The sequence below is a fragment of the Ptychodera flava genome, chromosome 22 (genome assembly GCF_041260155.1).
Source record: "Ptychodera flava strain L36383 chromosome 22, AS_Pfla_20210202, whole genome shotgun sequence".
In the NCBI taxonomy this organism is placed as follows: domain Eukaryota; kingdom Metazoa; phylum Hemichordata; class Enteropneusta; family Ptychoderidae; genus Ptychodera; species Ptychodera flava.
Window position 1 is genome coordinate 27,618,670 of NC_091949.1, and position 24,344 is coordinate 27,643,013.

At 37.1% G+C, this 24,344-nt stretch overlaps 2 protein-coding genes across 10 annotated transcripts in view; one reads left to right on the forward strand and one right to left on the reverse strand.

Annotated features, from left to right (window-relative positions):
* Nucleotides 1-2,331: 2,331 nt before the first annotated feature.
* LOC139123109 (STAM-binding protein-like) lies at nt 2,332-22,625 on the reverse strand. Of its 3 annotated transcripts, XM_070689120.1 has the most exons (12): nt 22,509-22,607; nt 21,767-21,861; nt 19,922-19,977; nt 16,822-17,005; nt 13,520-13,584; nt 12,895-12,973; nt 11,042-11,134; nt 9,771-10,378; nt 7,723-7,927; nt 7,110-7,247; nt 6,469-6,581; nt 2,332-5,670 (listed from the first exon to the last, which is right to left on the reverse strand). In XM_070689120.1, exons 4-12 carry the CDS (start codon nt 16,960-16,962, stop codon nt 5,505-5,507), a joined length of 1,608 nt encoding a protein of 535 aa, XP_070545221.1. In that variant the 5' UTR covers nt 16,963-17,005; nt 19,922-19,977; nt 21,767-21,861; nt 22,509-22,607; the 3' UTR covers nt 2,332-5,504. The 3 variants fall into 3 exon arrangements, with proteins under 3 accessions (XP_070545221.1, XP_070545220.1, XP_070545219.1); XM_070689119.1 differs by lacking the exon at nt 21,767-21,861 and having other exon boundaries at nt 22,509-22,610; XM_070689118.1 differs by lacking the exons at nt 19,922-19,977; nt 21,767-21,861 and having other exon boundaries at nt 22,509-22,625.
* The window catches only part of LOC139123108 (protein FAM13A-like), a 93,169-nt gene continuing 91,433 nt past the window's right edge, over nt 22,609-24,344 (forward strand). For 6 of the 7 annotated variants that reach the window (XR_011549586.1, XR_011549588.1, XR_011549589.1 and 3 more), the window contains exon 1: nt 22,609-22,946. The gene's annotated coding sequence lies outside the window, so the exon portion shown is untranslated. The remainder of the gene's footprint in view (nt 22,947-24,344) is intronic. The other variant, XM_070689106.1, reaches the window with a different exon arrangement.

A 24,344-nucleotide genomic window follows, 5' to 3' on the forward strand; every position in this document is an offset into this window, starting at 1 on the left:
ATTGTGAATGAAAACAAAACTTTTCGCAGCCCACTGACATAAAAGAATTGCTGCCCCACCCACTGATACAACAAGTATCTGCCCTCCCAGCACCGAACCGTTAGCGAACACTTTTTGTTTCACAAAGTTTCATTGGCTGCCCCTGGTAACTTCCTTCGAACAAGGTACCAGAACATCCCGTTGAAGTCGATTTTCTATCAACTCTGAACTGAGACGTTATCGCAACTTGAAGTTCCGGTCCTCAAATTGACAAATAAGAAGTATTATGATAGACCACGGTCATATCTACGATGTACAAAATTCTTAATTTCCGCCACCAGACCAGATTTAGGCCTACTGTAAATTTTAAAATGTCCGATCGTTTCTCAGTTATGGTTGCTGGTGTCACTGCACTGACGCATTTTAGAATTCTGTTCCGCCCAAAGGTCAAACCGTATACATGCGATAGTTGAACTTTCGTACAGACCATTGTGCGTTTGTCACGAAACATAGTGCACGAAATTCGAGCTCCGACACATCCTACAGAAAATACGATTACACACAACCCACGGTTACTTTTCATATGCTGACAAATACTGAGGAAAGAGAGGCCTTCCTCTTTTTAGGAAGGTTGTGAGTGTAAATGTGGGAGGGGAAGGTTTGATAGGGTGTCAAATGTATGACAAGCGAACCAGATTCTCTCGGACTGCCTTGACAAAATTTTGATTTCGAAGACATTCTGTCATTGTTACCCCATTAGGCATTACAGATAATCCAGCCATTCGACCTAGAAAAATGAACTAGTTAATTGTTAGCGAAAGTTTGTGACGTTTAAGGCAGACTGCATCACTAGGTAACGTTTTGATTACTCATATAGTCATAAATCTTAGAATACTTGTCTTGTTCAGAGCAAGTGCGAATTCACGTTGTAACCTGCAGCTGCCTTCCTTTCATTTTGTGTTGCCCACGATGTAAGAGATGGTGGTCATTTTAATTCCCAGTACCATTAAAGGGATAAGCTTACACAGTCGTCGGAACTGCGCTCAGAGGTCGTATGGGACCCATACGACCAATGCAAACACTGTATCCAAGGTACGATGGTGATTGATGAAAGTTAAAACATGTTTGTCATAATCTACATCGTATAATTTAAATGTTGCAGCTATGATGATGGGGTGCATCTAGTTATCGTGCACGAAATACATTGTTTGTGAACAAGAAACTCGCACAGGCTCAGTTCCGACGACTGTATCCCTTTAAATTTCACGCATTTTTTTAATTCAACACGTTGCACGGCGACTCCTCACTTTCAGTTTTGTCAATGAACGGCATATTGTTAAAATTTTCTTGCCCAAAGTATGAGCAACAGTTAACGACTACTTTTCGAGTTTTGCACGACCTTTACATATAAACATTTGTGAGAGAAGTTTATTGTGAAATTTCATCGATCGCTGTACAATACGGGCAATATATGGAAAATGATATCCGTTCGAAAGGGGAATTAAACCAGATTTTATTTTCAATTTCTCATACTTTTCGCTTAAAACTTTCTATTAACAACGCCCCCATATATATGTTTGTAGCTGCGATTGGTTGAGTGCCTTGAACACGCTAACCATCGAGATTTCGGCCACTCTCGAGGCACATCACATGATCACAAAACATTAATATTATTAATTTTTCTTATAAACCTGTGCTTCGTTAACGCGTTTGTGTCGAACCACAACCACCATTGGTCTGGTCATCCTTTGATTAAATAATCGGGAAGAATGCAGAAATTTAGTCCTGGACTTCAGTACAGGTAACCTAGCCAGGTACAATGTCCAAGGTAGGCAGTGACAATAGCCATTTCCTTGTTCCGGGTGGTTGGAAAACATGTAGAATTTATTTCAATAGTGGGCGTGTTACAATTAACATTATGGTGATTTTCACAAAGCTAAGAAAGTGTGACTGTTTCTGTCAACCAACTCCTTTCAAGGTCGGTAAAATCGAGGAAATTTGGGTATGACCTTTATCAAAAACCTGCCTATGCAGACTTTTCTCCCTACAAATAAAATTATTGTAACGTTTCGGGAATATAATTTAACGATTTTCATGAGACTCCTGATTTTGAATAGTGTCAAGGACCAGAGTGAAGTTCCATTAGAAATGTACATGCAAAAGTTGAAATGCTACATTTGAGTTGCATACTAATTATGGACAGAACTTTATACATTTAAAAAGTGTAGTCAAACTTGTGTCCATGGCAACAAATTTCATACATGGACATTACATTGTCTGGTCAAAGCCCATTTTACATTGACAAAGTGTATTAATCGACTGTGATAAAAAATGCAATGGAATAAAGATAACTTTCATGAAAGTTCAGACAGTGCTGTGTTTATTTCCTAGATTACTTTACAGCATTGTTACTTCGATTTCAATTATAGTTTATAGTTTACACATTTGTATATTGAAAAGTGTAGGAATCTGCACATGTACACAGTAATATGAACCCAAATATTTTTGAAAAGCTTTTCCTTTCTTTTTTTCAGTATGTAAAGGATGAAAAAACTTGTGTCTCATATCCCACTCACATACTATAATTTTCTCATTTACAACAGAGGTTAGTTTAATTTTGCTTACAATGAGAAAAGTCAAGCACTCTTTTTTCTGTAAAAGAGCTGCACCAAAACTACTAAAAACTTTGATTTTGAAACCAGGTTTGGCACAAAGTATTGTACAGACTAAATCAACGCTTTCAAGACCATAAAACGTTTTGCCCTCAACAACATCAGCATTAATGAAGGACTTGAACAGAAAGACGTTCTTGTTTAAACTGGTTCAGAGTTCATAAATAACATCAGCATATTTGCATCACCATGTTAAAATTACAAAACATACATGCAAACAAACCGAAACCTTGCAAGCTTTTCTTTATAAAAATCTTTTGAGTAGCAAAAATTGAATCGGTACAGGAATATATGTTACATTGCACTGCTTTTAAATTGTAGAAATTAAACAGTACTGCAGTCATTTAGATAATGCCTACTTTTTGGCATCAACTACTTTAAATTTGGTGTGAAGATAAACTTGTAATTTGAAAAGTATACACTACAAATATGTGACAAAGCAATCACAATATTACATCATCTAGAAAGCCCCTTGTTAACTGTGTATTGATCATGGCCTATCTTTCTATATACAGAGGTGACTATATACATTGGTGGCAGGGGAGAATCGAATTTCTAGGGTTGCTAAACTTACTATACAACTGGTCAAACAGGCCATTGAATACTGATGGGTTATAGAAAGAATGTATGCTGATCTGGCAAACTAGACTACAGAACGAGCAAACTAGACTACAGGACTGGCAGACTAGACTACAGGACTGGCAAACTAGACTACAGGATTAGCAAACTAGAGCGCAGGAGTAACAAACTTGATTGCTGGGCTGGTAAACTAAGACTGCAGAAGTAGCGTACTAGACTACAGGACTTGCAAATTAGACTGCTGGACTAGCAAATTAGACTGCAGGACTAGCAAATTAGACTACAGGACTAGCAAACTAGACAGCAGGACTAGCAAACTAGACAGCAGGACTAGCAAACTAGACTACAGGACTAGCAAACTAGACTACAGGACTAGCAAACTAGACTGCAAGACTAGCAAATTAGACTGCAGGACTTACAACTAGACTGCAGGATAACTCAAAATTGATGCATCTTTGGTAATATGTTTTTCTGAAGATCAAATAAATGATTACATTTCCTGTAGGTAATTCACAGCACACGCATGTACAGATAGAGATATTCTTTGATCCTTTACTACTTTTGATATGAGAGTCTGGTGATCAATACCAGCCCTTCAAACCCCATTTTCCTATGTATAGGCCCACCCATTCAATGACAACAATGGGAATGGATCAAGGTCTGGTGGGTAACAGATCAGTTATGTTCAAATAGTGGAAAAAGCAATACTGAGAAAGTTACCCAATAGAGGAAACCTGAAATTCAATAGACTATGTTACTAACAAAACAATGGGCAGACACATACATAGAAATATGTGTATTTCTATGCATGCATTTATCCTCATGTATTTGTTTGTACCATGTAATATGACTTCCTCCCTCTACTGTGTATGGTTTTCCATGGAACGCTGTGGTAGTCAGGGAGTGACAATTGATTACAGAGAAGGCCTTTTGCCATAATGTAAATGTGGCATGAGCATTACTGGCTACATTATCTACTAAGGTAAGGTGTGTTTTTGTTCCTGCAACATTTACATGGTTAAAAAGAAAATAACGGCAGAAATCTGACTCTTCTTTCAAAATCCTGCAGGAAGATTTTTTGCTTTCAAACATAGATTTGTTAAGAGGCACTGAGCTGAAAATATGTTAAACAATACACCAAGCTCAATGTAAGAAATCTACTTGAACTTACATTTGTCAATGTCAAAGATATAAAATATAAAGAGAAAATTGACTATATGAAGTTAAAAATGCAGACTGCCCATGAGCAATGCACGTATCATTTTGAATCTTTAAAATAAGCTGTTCCTTCAGTTTGTGCACAGCAAACAATTGGAACAGAAAGTATACAATAAATTGTAACATGGGCACTTTCAAAATTCCATAACATTTCTGTATAATATCATGAAACGTTTGAAACAAAGATAAAGATAATAGTAACAGAAAATGAAAAATTACCAAAAAACGTAACAATGTTAGTCGTATGACTGACTTGAAAAACTCATAAATTATCATTTAGGTTTTAGAGGTAAAAAGGCATGATCAGATACAAAAAAAAAGCTATTGTCTTTTCTAAATAATAGAAACAGGGTAGAGATCAAATGCGCAGTGGTGCTGCTTTGGAATAGATTTCATCATGAAAATGGTGACATTTACGCTGCATATACATGTCTAAGGTAGTTTCATTAAAAAAACAAATATTAATACCTCTAATAAAATGTTTGAGTACACTACTATTTCTTCTACAGTCCAATTGTCCATCATTGTACAGAATGAATATTAATATTTACATCAAATAAAATTGTTTGTAAATATTTCTATAGACATGTATAATTAAATACATTTTACTCAAATTATGTTTGTAACTGATATTTCAGACATATTCAGATAATTTATTAGGATCAATTTCCTTAATCTTCCAACTGCAACATAGTTGCAATACAGTATTTCTAAGAATAAAGTTCACATAAAAATAATACAGAGTTTTATGTTGTCCTTATAAATATAGCAAAATGAGTTCTATTTCTTCGATCTACTTTTAAAGGAACACTATCCTAAATTTCGGATGAACAAAATCCTGAAAGTATATACTTATATATGGTCATTGAGCAATCCGGTTTACATATGTCTCGATTTTGCTGAGTATTGAAATCTTGATATTTTTTGTGCGGCATAAATCTAATCAATGGATGATAACCAGAGTTGCAGAGGGGTGTGTAAAATTTCCAGCAACTAGGCTGAAACTCCACTTACAAAAAAAACACAATGAGAGAAATTTGGATCATCGATGTAGATTCAGTGTCTAAGATCTGCAACTATGACACTCTTTGAGTTGGTTAAAGTAACATGTCCACACTCCTCAAACAAAGGTGGATGTTTGGGGTGAGGATGGAAACCCGTCTCTCTGCAGCTTGCGATGAGATCAAGACCATGGCCTGGTGTCAGCATGAAAATGCCAGTCCTGGAACAAATGAGAGGTTATTCGTATTCAGAAAAGATGTTCATACATTATCAAGCAATACCTCAACTCTTTATCACTCTCCTTCTGGTCCACTCAAAGTGCTTCCATGGTTTTAAGGTTAACCTTTCACCCCAATTAACCTTTCACCTACATTAACCCATTCAAATCCTTGCTCCCTTGTGCACTTTCTTGTATACTCATATAATTTCCTTGTTCATGAAATTGACCTTTCCGTCCAATTTCTCTTTGCAGGATGTCCAGCTTCCCAACAGAGAACAATTCTGATGTACAAAAGTTTAGCTATGAAACAGTTTGATATATCTTACAAGTTGTTCAAGGGGATTCAATAAAAATGTACTGTTAGTTTAACCTTTTCACCCATTTTTCTGTATATCAGTCTGTCTGAGCAAAATATGGATGGACTAATTTCTGGTGGTAACAGGTAAATTAAAGCTCTGAACATGATACAGTGCTGTTTATTTTCTTTAACATTGGTGCAATGCACATTTTATCAGTTACTTTGGATGGCTTATTTTCACATTTTTTATTTAGTTTATTCTAGGCATAATTCAACAGGCAGAACCAAAACTACAGGGATCAGTTCCTCCTGAGTATGGGAGATAAAATGAGATGTGCCATGCCTTGTTCAATGATAAGACACCATGGGTAATGCCAAGATCTTGAACTTGACATCGTCCAATCGTAGGTTCAATGCATTGGCTGTCAAAGGTCTTGACCTCACTGTGCTCTGATTATGAATCCAGTGCACTAGCAATAACGCTATGAAATCTTACTTACTCTTTATGTTTTGGCGCACACACGATTGCGATGGCTTCGGGCATCATGAGCTGATATGAACAGTGTGTGTGCAAATCGACACTGGACAGAAACGCTGTTTGTGATGGATGCGTCTGAAAAATAACAATACAATGGATGTAGATCATGTTGGTTCAAAGCTAAAAGTGCTAACGTGCGTCAATAATGTTTAAATAAAACAGTGCCCACACAATTTTGCCTACATAATTTTGATGTATTTTTCTACAATTCCTTAAACACTATAAAAAATTATAAATATTTTTCATTATAATTGCAACAAATTATGTAACATGGTGCAGTTATTGACATGTTCAAAAAACAAATACATCACACACAGAACACACTAGACTTGGGAACAAATTTTTGAGAAATCCCATTTTTAGAGGCAATAACATACAAAGTACAATGTTAGTAAATTTAACAGGTACTTATAAACCCACTTGTGGCATAAATGTTTATCGCATGAAATTGTCAGCTAAATGCATGCAGACTACATATCTACATACAAGAAACGAGAACTATTTCTAAACACCAGAATGTGTGTATATATTGTCATATTATGAGTAGTCATTCGCTGTAGATTATAATCTCAATAATTGTGGATGAAAGAAGTCTTCACTTACATGTATCCATCCCAGAGTTATGAGATCATGGTTGTCCTGGTAATCAAAGATGTCTTCCTCATTGAGTGTGGTACAGGAATCCGAGGTACCAGATTGCTTGGGCACTATGACGTGGGTGATTTGAAAAGCATTCTGAGCCTGAAAAAATCAAAGCAGAGAAATTATATTGGAACTTTATGTGTATGGCTGTTGGTCTTTGAAAAATGAATTGAAGTTGGAAGGTTTGAGTTTAGAAATGACATTCTTTTGGTTAAAATCACCACCTTGTTTTAAAATTGACAGTGGTATGACACAAAGTTATTACATTCTGTTGTTATCTGTGTGATTATAAAGCCCATTTAAATCATGTCAACAGGCATTGGGATTTCTGCAAAATCACCACTGAGGGCGCTGTTTGTGGCACCAGCTCAAACAACATGATCATAACAATGCTACTATAAAAAATAACATTAATGCTTGTCCTGCGCTGCAGTCACTCATCTTCACAATTACAAATTCTGATGTTTATATATTTGAGACAATCATTCAGATATGTTTAAATCCTGGATTCACACTGGCTTATCCAAGATTTGACAGCAAATAAGATCAACTACACACAGAGCTTATGTCTTACCAGTTTACCAGCCAAGATGGCACAGGTTTCAACATTTCTGTTTGTGTTCGGCATGGCTAGATTCAAGAACTTAACCATCAAGTCTTGCGGCACCACAACATGCCTGAGACCGTACTGATTGGTGGTAGTGTTGGTGATTTCCGGTACAATCGTGGGTTTGGTTGATCTGTCCACTTTCAACGATCTGTCAACAGGTGGTGGCTGCCTGTGTGCATGTGAAAGAGACAGATATTACAGTTAGCTTGTTTTTTAATGGTGTTTCACAGACTTTCAAACTTTAGTTCAGATGAACCTCAGGGACAAATATTCAGGCATCCACATCCAACTTTTTATTTTACTTTTGTGGTCTGCCACTAGTTTAGATTTATTTTGAAACCTGTGGCGTGAATAAACTTTGTAACATCTTGTTTTTGTGTAAATTGAAAGTAACAAGGCATAGCTGCCATTGTGATTTCAGATATCAGTCAATGTTTTAGTTATTTAGTGATCCTAAACTTTGTATATTGAACTCGATTTTCATTCTTGCTTATGAAAGAGAATGATTCAAAATTTCTTCGAGGAAAGATTGAGCAATATTTGTTTTCACGGCAAGTACCAATACAACTTACTATTTTTCTCTACTGTGCGTAAACCAATTTGCCTGGTTTGATTCTGAAATGATTTTGTGCTGACTAGAAACCAATCTGACAGGTGTGCCTGTGAAATATTGGTAATTATTTATAGTTCAAACTAAAATGTTAATCTTTGTCTAGCAGGCAGTGTAATGACAACAACTCCTGTGATACTTGCCCTCACCAAAGAAGCAGAAAGAACTCACGTCATCTGTTCTATTTCAGAGACAAGGCAAAAAAATATGCATTGGGCAAATCACAAATTTACTGGAAAGCTGTGAAAGTTTTGAAATATTTGAATTCACCAAATACTGTGCTTTACCTGTTTTCACTCATAGGACTGTAAACTATTGCACCTTCAATTGGCTTTAGTGGTGAATATGGCATATCACCCTGAACAGATTTGAACTTCAAAATTCCTAAAAGTGTTTTTAGCAAATATTTCATTCCTCTATAAAGCTTCCAATATGAGACAGAAAACAGTCATCAGGTGAAGGGGAAAGAGCATTACCCCAAAGGACAAACAAATCTTTAAAATATATGTTGATGAAACAATATGTCCATCTACCCAAATTAAAGAGACCAAAACACCAAGTCATGGCCTTCCTATGGCAGCAATCAATGCCTGTCTGTGGGTGTCGTTCACTACCGATAAATACACACACGCCCCTACACTGCGTTTCACCCCGGTACCGCAACTCCGCGTATGAGACGGACACATTTCACCTTCAACACAATCGATTAGCTTTGGTATCACGACACATTTCAAAGTCACCAACTCCTTGATTAATTACAGTAAACCAGCATAGGGCCGCCGCAGTCTGGACTGAGAGATACACTTGATCTACAATGTAACTGTTTTCTTTACAATTTCAGCTAAGAGTTGAAGAGCTGAAACTTGAACCTAGAAAGAAATGAAATACACAGGGCCCGCACATGATGTCAACTTCGAGACCTGTTATGAACCTCAAATGTCAGTTGTCAACATAAGAAACAAAGTTTATTTCATTCGTTTCAAGTTAAAGTTTCGTATTATAACGTTTTATTTCGAGAGCAGACGTTTCTGTTGAGAAAACCTTCAGCTCTTCGACTCTTAGCTGAAATTGTAAAAACAGTTACATTGTAGATCAAGTGTATCTCTCAGGCTAGACTGCGGCTGCTCTATGCTGGTTTACTGTAATTAATCAATGAGTTGGTAGCTTTGAAATGTGTCGTGATACCCGAGCTAATCGTTTGTTTTGTACGTGAAATGTGTAAATCTCATACGCTGAGTTGCGGTACCTAGGTGAAACGCACTGTATATGGAAAAGTTGACTTGAACTTGCTGAGTGTGGTGCCAGTCTTCCTCAGTCATGCAAATTGTTCCAAAATACTCAACTGTACTACAAATTTGCATGCATGGATGTGTTCAGACTTGAACCCTCATTTAACACTTACTGAGGCACAATCGTTGTGTCATTGGAATAAGAGCTGTCTTTGAGAATTCCTTTCGTAGATGACGTGCCGATCGGTGGAAGCGGTGTCGGGAGAGGTTTCACGTCAGTACTCATGAAATTTGGACTGTACGCATTGATTACACTGGGTGACACAGCATTGTAAGCGTTAAATCCACCCATTGGGGGCGCTGTTGCGGGTCGCGCTGCTGGAAGCCCAGGTGATACTGTTGCAGATACATTCGGTAAAGCCCCTCCGATTCCAACACTTGAAACTCCAGCAGTCCCTATTCCAGCGGCAATGCCAGCAGCATTTCTATCCTGGTCATTGACAGACAACTGATCTGCCTGTTTTGCTAACTCTTTAGCTTTCTCCAATTCTTGTTGTTTTTTCAATTCCTCCTGTTTTTTCAATTCCAACTGTCTGTATTTTTCTTTTTCAGATTCAAGAAAGCTCTCTTCTTCTTGTAATGCTTTTGCAAATTCATAGTCTCTTCTCTCTCTATCCGTCTCTTCTTTCTTCTTGCGCTCTTCTTCAAGTTTTTTCCATTCCTCTTCTTGTCTCTGTCTTTCTAGCTCTTCTTCTCTTGCGATGGCTGCGAGTCTTTCCCTCTGAAACGTCAAGTTTGCATCGTAGTCATCTATTTACTGGTGAACATGAGACTGAAAACTACAAGCAGTATATCGACCTATGGCTGGACTGTTTCAGTTCCATAAAAACATGGGTTCATTTATCCCGGACAAATTCCTACTTGAGAACCTCGTACAAAGGATACAAGAAATTATGTGAAAGAGTGAACTCATTTGTTCATATGTAAGTTTCTAAATACTGCTTATGATACAGGCTTAAACATTCGACAAAACTTTATATGTTTCTATGACTTTCCTGATATCTAAATTGTTTTTTCAGGTAGAAAGAACCTCGGGACAGATATTCAGACTTTTCAAATTTTTTCAATTCTTTTCTGATCTATCACTTGTGGGTGCTCATTTTAATGTTCTCGGGAGTAAGAAAAATGTTCACTGTATGAGGTTTTTGATAATCAAAATTTTATTCTTCCCCACAGAGTTAAAAACAGCGATGGTGGCCATTTTGAAATGAAAATGTCAGTTAATATGAGGTAATTTGCACGGTGACACCTGAATTTTGTTCTTGTTTTGGTGAGACTGGTTGATAGTTTCATAGGGGAAAGTTTGCGCAAAAGTTTAAATCTTTACAGTTATACTACTTCAATGCAGTGCACTACATTTTACATGTCAGTTGACGTAACTCACCTCATGTTCCAACCACACCTCAAGTTGCTGCTCATATCTTTTCCGTAACCTTTTCTTCACTTCCTCTGCCTTTGGAAAAACATCTTCTAGTTTCTGGATGTGAACACGGGAGATATTCATTACACATACCGGGTGCAATTTTACATTCAGATTTGCTAGCCTTAGTACACGTTTATCAAAAAAAGATGTGCTATATCAGTACAGACGGTACAGTTGTTCTCTTTTTTAGTCCAGAGACTGATTTTCTGACTCTCAATTGTTTACCATAATTATCTGGTCTGCCGCTCAAATTGACTTGTACCAAAGCCTGTCTGAGTAAACAAAGTTTTTGCCATCGTGTTTTGTGAGATAAAAATTTTTTACTCCCCACACAGTTAATTTGGGCAACAGCTGCTATTCCTTTTTCTCCCAAGTGGTATTTATTTCTATGGTTTGTCTATGGAGCCTGGCAGAAAGAGGATTATTTTGAATTTCAAGAATTGGCAAATTTAGATAATTTGTTTCACATATCTCTAATCTCTTGTGACCAATGAATTTCACTGTTGACTATGAAAGTATGTGATTAAAACAGTAGCCTTCATTTCAGTTTCTGTCAGGAAAATTTGAACAAAATTTCTGTTTTTAGACATATATAACTTAACCCCTTGACTACCAAGGCCAATGTATTCCTATATACCAGGGCCCTTATGGAAATATTGATAAAATCTTAGGTGTGGTCATTGCATGAACACTGCTTAGAGTAAAAATTAAGTAAGTACCAATAAACCATATATTTTCTGAATCAGCATGAAATTTCCCACTTTTTCATACATAAGTTTTGTATATCCAGGTCACGTGACTGATCACATGATACATCGTGTGACCAGAGTTGGCAAAGAATATGAATATTTGAAGCATCAGGACGTGTTTTGAATCCATAAAATGACGCAAATTTGAATACAGTTGCAATTTTCATGGCATTATCTTTACATATATGTAATAATAACTACCCTTTACTTTATTTATAGATGTTATCATGTACCTATTTGAGATTTTTCTCACAAAAGGCAGAGTAAATGAACCACAAACATCAGCATCTGACATGATTCTGTATTTGAAAATCAACACATTTTATATTTGTAAACACCTGCTTTATGTCTTCCTTTCAGAAACATGCATCTAAAATGGTTATGATTTATCAAAAAATAATTCACAATATTTAAAAATACATTTTAGGGAACAACATATCACATGACCAAACACATGACCAGTCATGTGACCAGTCATATTGATAATATGGCTGCTATAAAATTTCACTGGCTTATAGTAAAAATTGTATTTCCTCTAGTTTCATTCACGAATATTGCTGTTAATAGAACATATTTACATATAAATCATTTGTTTTCAATAAATAAACATTTCATTTTATTAAAAAAAAACCCATAAACATCTTCGCGATCGTCCGTACTTCTGAAAACTGTAAACAATCAGCATGGTGCTTCTGTGATCAGCCTGACCTTTTAGGGTCGAGGTCATGGGTCACGACATTTGCTTCCGGATTTTGGCCATACTCGGACGTACGGGGGCGCAATCACATTCAGGCCAGATCGGAATACATCAGTCTTAGTCGCGCTGCGTGCTGACGCCAAATTACGGGATTTTTAGCAACAAAAACGAAGCAAATACGCCTATTTAACTGTGCCGGATATTTCCGGCACTCAAGGTATATGGTATTCAATATGGCGCCGGATATATCCGGCGCCATAGGTAGTCAAGGGTTAAATGAAGGCTACTGTTTTTTTATTGGTATATATGACTCGTTTACATGCTGTTCTTTGACTATCTGACAGTACGTACATGATCAATGTCATTACCTTTCTGTTTTTTATCTTATCTTGATGCAAGGCTTTGTCCTTGTACCCAGGATGCTTTGGTAGTTTTTCAACAAATAAACTGGAAAAGGATACATTGATCAAAGTTACAAGTGATGATTCAACATCCAAACAAGGCACGTGGTAGCAGTAAAAGTGACCCTTATCGTGGCAGAGGTCTTCAATGACCTTGTAACATGTGATTATACGCTCTCAGAGGTCTCACGAAAAGCTTGACTATTTCAAGTTTTTATTCATGCTTAGTTAAACTTGTCTCTGATTGCTGGTAAAACTTACTGTAAAATGCCACTCCAGGGACAATTTTTCAGACCCTCACAATTTTACAATATTTTTCTGATCTGCTGTGTACGTGAACTCATTTTGAAGTTGGAGGAGTAAATGTTGTGTCTTGTTTTTGTTGAAATTGAAAATCTAATTATGGCAGCCATTCTGAATTTCAAATATCAGTAAATTTCAAGTTAGTTCTCCTCTACCTCCAAATTTAGATGTGACCCCAAGTGATTTTTTAATTGATAACAAAAGAGCATAGTCTAAAGTTTTCTCAAGGAAAGTTTGAACTTGTGATTGAGGTGTACACTATAGTTAAGCCATATTTTAGTATACTTACGAAATAAACTTGGAATACAAAATAAAGGCACTTTCCAACTCTCCTTCATCATAATATACATTTGCCTGCAAAATAAAGGTTGGAAATTATGAGTTTCATTGAAAACCATACACAGTCTCAATCAATATCTTGAAAAACTTATTAAAGCCCTCGTTATTACCTAAGAAATACTCAGTTTGGTTTATGTTTTGCTGCAGATGATGGTAACCCATGTACACTTGATAATTTTCAGGCATTGTCTGTAGAACTTCATGTACAGTTCTCGGTCTACTACTCCCTGAAACACATAGAAACACCCAATCAGAGGTAAGCAAATCCCAATGGTCCATGGGAAACACATAGAAACACCCAATCAGAGGTGAGCAAATCCTAGTGGTCCAAAGAAAACAAATAAAAATACCCAATCAGAGAGGTGGGCAAAGCCAGGAATCCAAGGACTTGGACCACCAATTTTTTTGTCTTGGGACCTCATTTGTTTTACTGTTAATGGTCTGATGGACAAATGCATAATGGGAAAGACTCATGAAACTTTAATTCTGATTGAGGATTGAGAGCAGGACCAGCAAAAAAAGTTGATGGACTACTGGATTCATTCTGATATTGGTCCTTAGACCATCAGTTTCAAAATGGATTCACTCATTCCTGTCACTGAGGAATCACCTTGTCCAAGCTGCCAGCATATGTTTTTTTGAGATCTACATTGTTATTTTTGACAAATGAATTTCTCTGGATATGGTTCATTTTGCGTCACTAACAACCTGTGTGACATAAATACAAACTGGCCTGATGAGCTAAAAATACCCAGTATTTCCATTGCTTGTCAATATTATAAGAGTGGACCAGGAAACTGTTGTTGACATAGGGAATAAACTTTAACAAAGAAATTACTGTATGTTTCGCTTACTGTGGCTTTTAATTTGTACCCAACCTCCAATAACGTATATGTTACGCACTAAATGATGTTGGTTACGCACTAGTTTTGGGTTAAAATCCGCACGAGAGATGTCCCACCATCTGATTCCATCCATCAAACTCATGTCAATTAAATAGCAAGGGACCATTGATATTGAGTTACTAAAACATCCTGTCCACACTTTCACTGAAAACGCATCAAAAGGTCACTTAGTACTTCCTCTTGGATGAACACAGAATTTACCAGAGTTTTTTTCTGTGTCTGTCAAATTACAAATGTGAATGAGCAGAACGTCCCGGATGCCATTAGTCTACAAACTGACTGTACGGTTCTACAACAAACTTGACTTGAAACCATAAAACTCCACAGGATTTGTGAGTTTTCGTTTCATTAGTCCTGCGAATATATTAATATTCATGTAAGGTTTGGCGTCTACATGTATTTCAGATTCGCTGAAATGCATGCTTGTTTCTTGATGATCAGAAGTAATCTATTGTAAGTATAGTCACAGCATTAAAAACGAAAGTGGAATTACAAAAGCTACTTGAAGCTTGTCTTAGTAAAACTGACTTTTTATGGAATTAAACGGTAAAACCTGTCCTACAATGAATATGGACACTACATGAATACCATACATTTAGAGTGTCTGTACTTCATTTTCGTAAGTTCAAATTAACAGTTTGTTTTGTGATAAAGATTTGAAGAGGTATTTGATATAGAGGATTGAAGGGTATCTTATGACTGGATCTTTAGTGCTAAATTATAAACTGTCCTATCATCCTATCTCAAGCGCTAAATTCAGCACTGACTGCTCATGTTTACTGCCCCATTCAAGATGGTTTAAGAAATGTGCACTTCTAATGACTACTAGGTACCCACATTTAATTTGTTGTGTCATCGGACAAAGCCAGTGCCCATTAGATACATCTCAATATGCATCTTAACCTATAATTACTGACATTACTCTTAATATTGAACTCGTTTTGAATAAAATCTTGTCGGTATTTGGAGGTGACTTGAGCAGAAAACATGTTCTCAAATTAATTGAGAATGGCCTCTGGAGAATTTTATTACTGCTTTGTGTTCACCATCCATGTACTTAAACTTGACATTTCTAAACAGTCAGAATAGCTCATGACTAAAAAAAATTGGCAAATCAACACTGCTTACATTTTGTATTGTCCTATTTAAAGCTTTAAATATGCATTGAAGGAAGTGTTATCAAAGCATGACCTTCAAACTCTGAGTACATACAGTCTATACAATGTTAAAAACGATAAATTGACCGGAAAAGCATAACAACATTACGTCACTAAGGATTAACAAAGACGTGGGGAAGAGACTAGAGTGAATAATTGACTAAAATCATGTATTGAAAATACAAGACAAAATTACACAAAATGATGGCAATAAGTCTACTTTGCGATAAAAATGGTGCAATCTAAGTACATTTGAGTTCTTGGAAAGCGGACGCTAAATAAGTCATGTAATTGAGGTACAAACATGGATGAACAGGATGCACATGAATATATATTTCAATGTGTGTTTCTGCATGTGAATTTGTTTTTACTGTGGTCAATGCGAATTCTTGATTTCATCTGTTGTCCACAAGCCTTGCATTGAAAGAAAGTTTACTTACACCCGTGGCACTTTAGTGTTCATCAAGCCCATTTGATGCAGTCAGAAATTCTGTTTGTACAAAGGCAAACTCAGCTATACATGGGGTTGTAAATGAGAGTTCATGATTTGCACCCTGTGTTCAAGATTAATACAATGTAACATTACCATGCACTGGTCCATGTACAAGTCTTGTTCAGTGCAGTTGATTTCAATTTCCCCAGACACACCATCTGCATGGGACACAAAAGTTTGCCTGATTCTATAGCAGTGATCTCATAAACTTGCGTTGCCTCAATAAAATAATTATGAATGGAAGTGGTATCTTGTCTCGCCAATCCTTAGCTCTCATTTACAACCTTTAGCAGGGTCTGTTTTGTCTTTATACAAGCAGAATTTCTGACTGTATCAAGTAGACTTAATCCACAGTAAAGTGGCCACGGGTGTATGTGTATGGTATCATATAGCATCTGTTGACAAAGTCATACCATGTACATCCTTAACCCTTTGAGTGCTGTAATTTTTCCCACCAAAACTTTACTGACACATTTTGCCAATTTTTATGAATTTTTCTGAAATTTGTTGATAATTTTGGACCAAATGGACACCATTTTTCACTGGCTGCAGTTTTTCATCAAAACTTTGGCAAAAATCTGTGAAAAATTGACAAATTGACATTGGCGCTGAAAAGGTTAAATTTGCAATTACCGGAGATCAGCCATCAGTTAAACTCTGAATGTAAAAAATGTAAATACTATTCTTTAAGACTTACCATCCTAATGATTTCCAAACCAGATCTAAAATATCGTTTTGCAGGAATATTAGCATCAATGTCCACAGAAGAGCCTACATTACACAGCGCCCTCACACGTGCTCCTGGGTCATGGGCTTCATCTACCTGTGGTTCTCCCATTTTATACACTTGTAGGTTTCCAGTACAAATCTCTCTGTTTGATCTAAAGAAACAAAAGAACACAAAATTTTGGATACATGTGAAATTGGTAGGAACTACTTGAAACCTGCACATTCATATAGAGTACCAGCAGTCAACACAAAATTTATCTATTATGACCCCTCTAAGATTATCACCAGAGCTGACATTAGAGGCCCAAAAAGGCCTACAGTCAGAAGTGGATCTGTAAGTACCTGTAAGATTATCACCAGTGCTTTTCATCAACAATGAACAATTATTCAGGAATATCAAATTTAATGACCTATCCTCTGCAGATGTGATTTTTTTCATTAACCAGACAAGAAAAAGCTATTTTTCGAGATTCTGCCCAGGAAGTTAATTTTCTAGTCATTTGTTGTGAATACTTGCACACCCTTATTACGTAAAGGAAACAGGTATGGACAACAGTGATAGTCAAAAGTTTGACAACCCTCATTCTCAGAGTTGTTTGCAAATTTTGAGTCATCATAACAACGACCAGGACCTTCTCAGCACCTGAGACATACTGTAGCAAGGCTAAATACAGACAATGGGCTAGGGAAGAGGCAAAATATCGGTGTAATTGTGATTGATTCATTATGATCTACATGTAATGAAAATGCATTTTCATCGGCCTCGATTTCCTTTGCCTGTCAACCAAGTACATCAGTTCAGATATTGAAACTTTGCTGCAAAATTCCTCTGCTCTGTTGTCTTTGCAATTTGCTTAAGGATGTACGAGGGGTACGCGCGCGTGGGAATTTGTCACTTCCCATAGGATTACATTGAAATTTGCTGGAAAATCAATTTCTACTATTGTCATTTTCATGAAAATTTGCACAAAGCTCAGGCTAGAGAAATAAATAATAGTGATCAAATAAAATGATATGGTCACCGCGCTAACTTTTGAGATAAACAGCATTGAATTATTTCGTCCATAGAAAATGCGCTGGTGAAAATGCTGACTCAGCATTTTTTCTCATAAATGGCAAAATCATGGTCATGTATCTCAAAAACGAGCGCGGTGACCCCTATATTTTATCACACATTTTGATAATACTTACAAAGGAGAATCCAAATCGACAATTTAGAGAAATGACATTACTTTTAATTTTACCAATCGTACATCCTTAACAAAGTCATAGTCTGGCCTTTCTGTATGCAACTGGGTTTGTCTGCATTTAGCTCCTCTCAAAGTGACTGACTGGACATGGCACGCCAAGTACTGACTGAATTTCATGTCCCAAGCTTTGGTTAGTCTGTGTGGGCTACCATTTCACAGATTTTGGTAGCCACAGGAAAAAGTTGGTAGTCTGTGGATTGGGACTACCGCTAATTTTGAGCCCTGTGCTAATCTATGATATGATACAATCAAACAACTGGTGGGAAAAGCTGCTAAGTCAGTACTTTTTGACAACTTTCCCATGACATGGCATTAAAATTTATAAAGTACTTGTATCATGATCCAGCAAATGAGATTACGCCCTGACTTTACTGAATTTAATTTTTATTCACTGAGCTAGGTAACAAGACAGACATAATACAGATTTTTTCATTCAATGTCATCCTAAGGGAATAGTTACATGTATGTGTAGTTCATTCATGAAGCATCAACAATACTGCATTTGTTTCTGTCCCTAAATCATAAGTACTTATTTGACAAGTTGAAAAGTAACATACCCAAGAAGAAGTTGAAAAGTAACATACCCAAGAAGAGACTCTTAACTGATTAAAAAAAAATACAAGAGAGGCCAACATGTACAAAAAGAACAGCAGAAACTGTGTAAAGAATAGACTGTTAAACTTCAATGCCATTAACTTAACAGGAAAAGAGTAATTCATGAAAAAACAACGTATCATACTGAAGGTTTTGTAAAGCCTCTTGCAAACATACATTATTATACAGAGTAATTTCAGGACAATGTGCTGCTCTAGGCCTAGCCTTGGGATGAAAATAAACTTCCTGAAGTCCAGCCCTGCAGTACCAGCTGGAAATAAAGGCTCTCGAAATAAAGAAAGAGCCTTAACACTGAGTGGTGAACAAAAAAAAATTAAAGTAACACTTGAGGTAAGGACAAGAATCTTAGGTAAGGACAAGGGAATTTAGACATTGAATGTAGTGATTTTGTAACCTTGTCTTGTGGTCTACCAGTAAACACAGGTGCATCTCACAGTATTCAGAGGTCAAGTAGAACAGTGTAGTAAAACAGCTGCTACATCATACATGTATACAAAAAGTCTTGCCTGTCATCCAAAATCTGACAGTCTTGCATTTGCCAAGTTCAAATTTGAAATGTATGTCTGATCTGAATTTTTCACCTAATAATGGCGCCCTCTTTGTAGAATTGATCTGTGAACAATCAGGTAAAGAAGCCATTGTAATGAAACATATTTTTTGCTTCAAACTTTTCACACAAGGATGTAACAGAGCATCGCTTAGGCAAATCTGTCAGTGGTCTTGCTGCACTTTTATCCATCAAACTGTCAAAATGTTCTAAGCCACTGAAATGGCTCTCTTGATAATAGAATAAGTGCTACAACAAAGTAGGGCGGGTATAGATACAGAATGTAGGCTGAAGGGCCTTTGTCTGGAAAGAAAATAGCAACAGGATGTGTGGGCTGAGAAAATACCCGGAGTGATGTTACTTTGTTGAGTCGGCTCAGAGCTTTGTGAGAGAGTGCAGGTATATGGGGAGATGGTCTTGAATTGATTTCATTAAAGGGGAAACCTTGGAAAATACCTGTGCTAAGGCTGTGCAAATAACGGTTGACATGGGCTTAATGACTTTGACTGGCTGGGTGGAACGTTAAGCAAACATATGAATCACTTTTGCTGAATCGTTTTGGTGGACTGGTACCAATCAATAACTGAATCAACTTTCACTGTCCCTGGTAAGTTTACCTTTAAGTATCATTTTACAAGACGTCAAAGGTTACTTACACTGTCCCTGATGACTGGTCTCAATCTAACAAAGCATTGCACACAACTGTTCAAACCTGAAAATCGATTATACAAAGGGCAGTTGTGAATATTTCCAGTAAATCGTATGGTAATGTGATGACACACAGTGACACATTACTTTGGATAAACCTCCGGAACACTTTCTTTTTTCTCTAACCACTTCCACCTTATATGCTTGGCACAGGGTTTTCAGTCTTTTGGTCTAATTATCAGTATGGTTGAGGCCCTACTTTATCACCTGAAGTGCTGTTACAAGCAAAGAGTAGTGGAAAAGTTTTTTCCGTGGAACTCTAACAAGGTTCTCTATCCCTACCTAGTGACTCCTTAGGTTACTTGTGATTAATGCAAAACACCGTCTGTGTCAACTAACTTCACTCCTACTACACAATCATACAATTTTTTTTCTTCAGTTCAGGCAGTAGTTATATAACTTCAGAAACTATTGTGCAATGTTTAGTACATGTACTCATTGTTTCACCAGCTCATTGGAAAAGTTCTGAGTACCATTCACAAATACATATTTTGTACCAGTATGACTTTCAGAAGAAATACTTCTTGTCGACTCCAATTCATAAAGTCGATCATTTCTGTAGAGAACTTATTTACCTAGCAGATTTAAAAAGCATTTCAGATGTAAAAAGTTGTAATATTTGTCAATGAGACCTGTATGCAGTATCTGAACATGGCATTTTATTTGAACAGTAAACACATGCTGTCAGAAATACAACAGAAGACAAAACAAACAAACAAACAAACAAACATAAAAAATAGCAATTCTTGTCAAGTGGACACTTGTTGATGTCAAAGTTCTGCATGAAAGTGACTTGTTGTATTGCGTACACACACATTTCAGTGTGCCTTCAGATTTCAAAATTGAAACTTGTAATTGTTTGCCTGACTTTTCGAATAGCTGTGTGGAAAGCTCAATGGCCTCAAGGATGAACGGATTTGTATATTTTAACATTTCCTGACTTTCTTTCATTGATCTGGGGAATTTGTGCATTTATTGAGTACATAGAAAAGAGTGATGATGAGGCATTAGAACAATGGCAATTTTCAATACAATAGCATGATCAGAGAAGTCCAGGTCCTGAAATTGTGACTCACTCTTACAAAAAAGGCACTTACGTATTGGAATGCTTTAACTTACGATTGCTGATAAAAGATATCTAATGAGAACATTTGGTAAGACTTTCGATACTAAAACTCTTCAATTTTTTTTCAGACAGGTTCTTTTTCAGTTCCATGTATTGACGGATCACAATTACCAGTGTTATTGGTGAGGTTGATAAGGGATAAATGTTAGGGGGTTCCCTAGGTACGTGTATATTACTGCCTTCAGATTAGGGGGCAAAAGATGTTATCAGCGTCCCAGATCAATTACCAATGCTCCAAAAACCTTCAGCTTAGCTAAAAAACTGATTACTCTATAGCCTGTTTATCTAGCCTGGTGAGATTACAAGTTTTCTCAAACCGGATGAATGTGGCTGACAAAAATGGTAAAGTGATGAAGTTCACCAAAATAACATGGTGTAAGTCACAACAACTTATTCTGTTGCTCATAAGGTCCATGTCAAAGCTGCTGCTTGTTTCTGTGACACTTACGTCAAAAATGGCGATGATTCATAAACATCCAATAATGACTCAGTAAATCTTCAGTTTGCTGCATATGCATCATAAGCAACCTATTGATGCGATTGCATGTTCCTATATTCAGGAACGATTTTGTCAGGCAAAGAGTTACATGTTTGTTGGACTTGGTTTAACTCCAAATATCTTGACAAGAATCAAACTTCCACTATTGAACTGATATTGTAAAATTACCTTGAGGGTCGATGGTTCCGCTTAACCTCTTTGGTACATTTGTTAAAGTAGTGTCACAATATATCAATTTAAATAGTCTGTTAATGCTTGAAGGACTGCAAGTAAAGTAGGAATGTCAACTGGTGTCAAAAAGAGTATGGAAAATACATGAAAAATATTAAGAATGTTTCCATGGTAAAATTTTGGCGCCCATACCTCAAGACTGGACCATGACTGGACCAACCAGTGCCAGACAACTTTCGCCCAAGGTAATTCGCAGAAAGCGTATTAGCCACGTAAATACAGTGGCGAGAAAAACAAACTGAATAAAAAAGTAACCATTTATCCAGTTAGGAAAATTTGCAGCCTTCAAAACGCTGGATGTACCGTTAAAAAGAGCATCATATCACATCACGGTTGTGACCTGAATGTGACCCCTACAGCAAAATTACCACCGCCACCACAAGCACAACTGCATGTGAAGCATTTGACAGAGCACTCGGGCAGAGCAAAGGATGGTATAGCGTTGGGTAAACTGGTGACGTTCGGAAAAGGTCTTAGACAATGATAGGAACTCTGACCTTATTACAAATATTAGCTGGAGCAGTGGAGGGTATTCATAACATGCAACCAGTGTACACTAAAAGTCGTCGACGACGAGTGCAGGAGTCAACCCACAGGATGAAAACGATAGACTTACACGGCGTCGTGTAAATCTCGATGAAAATTAGTTATTAGATAAAGGTATCAACTGTCAACTCACCGAACTGTCCCACTGTCAAATGGACAGCTACTCAGAAACGGCCAAATTCTGTTTTAATGACTATTTCAGAACGTTTAACGGTGCAGGAGGTCGCCATTTTGCTCAGGTGAGAATGACATCATCAAAACATACGCACGCGCAGACAAATCTGGACTGGTGTGGCCACGTGATAAGATACGTTATTCTCATTGGGCACCACTCATCAGGGTAAGAGGCTACACATTCTGCAGCTGTGTGAAGGTAGAGACTCAGCGAGTCGTGGGTTTTTATCGTGATTTGGACAACTTTTCAAGGGAACTGACCTGTACAACGCGAAGATAAGGATAAGCTTAACTTCACTGTGCCTTTCGACCTAAATACGTCAGAATTTTAGTTGTTGGGCCGTTGCTATATGTTTTGAAATTCGAGTCGTTATATTGGACATGTAAAAGTCTCAAGGTAGGCAATGTTTATGTTGCTCTCCGGTATTTCATTCAATGTTTGCCTTGACAGAAATTACGGCAGTCTCACAGTTCTGTTGCCAACACAGAGTTTCCGTTGGTTACCGTCAAATATAGGGTCGCAGTCTACCGCAGTGTACACTTTTAATTAGTACATTCGAAAGAGGGTAATTCTTGAGGTGTCAAATATATGTTCTCGTATCGATCGAGAATGTTCAAGTTTAGAAGAGGAAGTGTCAACGTTTCCCACAAAAATTAAACTTGAACCCTGGTTCGGTTATGTCGCGTATCTAGACTCACGCGTGCGCGTGCAGTAGCCGAGAAACCTAAATTTTACGTCAGTGTAGCCGCTGGAAGTAAAGTTTATGGGGTCTTTAATTGTTTTTTGTCATGCAGCAAGTTGATCGAAATGACTGTGACACTGTAAATTTGCCTTGCCTTGTCTTGCCTAGTTTCACAAAAACACCTTTATATTATAAAGAGATGGGTTTGGCCGGTCGACATGGTTAAACTATTTCGAGGACATGGCCATATGGTGACTTACCAGCCCCAGAAGTTTTTCCTCAGTTGAGAGGCTTTATTACCATTGCATAGTTGACCTCGGGAAACAATAGACAATTGCCTGTGTGGAAATCTTCAAGACTGCAGCAGGAAGCGCCAAAGATGTTCAACATTTGTGCCAGACAGTGTGGCACCTATGCCAATGTAGGGATGCAGTAGTTATATTGAAACTTTCATCACATATCAGGGAAAATATTGTGATCGGTTAAGGGAGTATCATATATAGACATATGTTACAGTTGTCAGTTGTCCAAAGGCAGTTGATAAAAGAAGGGATTTGCCAGGCCAGATGTTGGTAAATACCCATCATGGTTATAATAGACTCTATTTCTCCAAAATCTCAATGAACGTTTATTCATATTGTGACAATATGGCAGTCTCATGCACCAGGGTTAATGTATTTCTTTTCCAGTTCTATGCAATTGTAATCCTCTCTTTATGAAGTTTGCCTGCTTTGATACTATTTATAGCATGCAGTCCCAACTTCCAACTTTTGCCGAGACAGGGATGATTGATCATGTAAGTACTGCATGGCATGGAGTCAGTGCATTCATTCAATTGAGAGAAATGCAATAAGCCTGAAGAAATTGTAAACATTGTTTTGCCAGCAGTATCGTTAAAATTTTCTGAAGGTTAGAGATAGGAGAATCCTTACGCTGGTCGAAGGGGCAGCTGTTTGTGAAGCATGGAGTAATTTTTCAGACATGTCCGTAGGGCTGGCCAATTGAGGTGTGACTTTGTCTTTTAATTCTTTGCATATAACTTAGCAAATCTACAGTCAGATCTGAAAACCCTGAAAAGTCATCCTATGCTTTGCATTTGATGTGAACTTGCT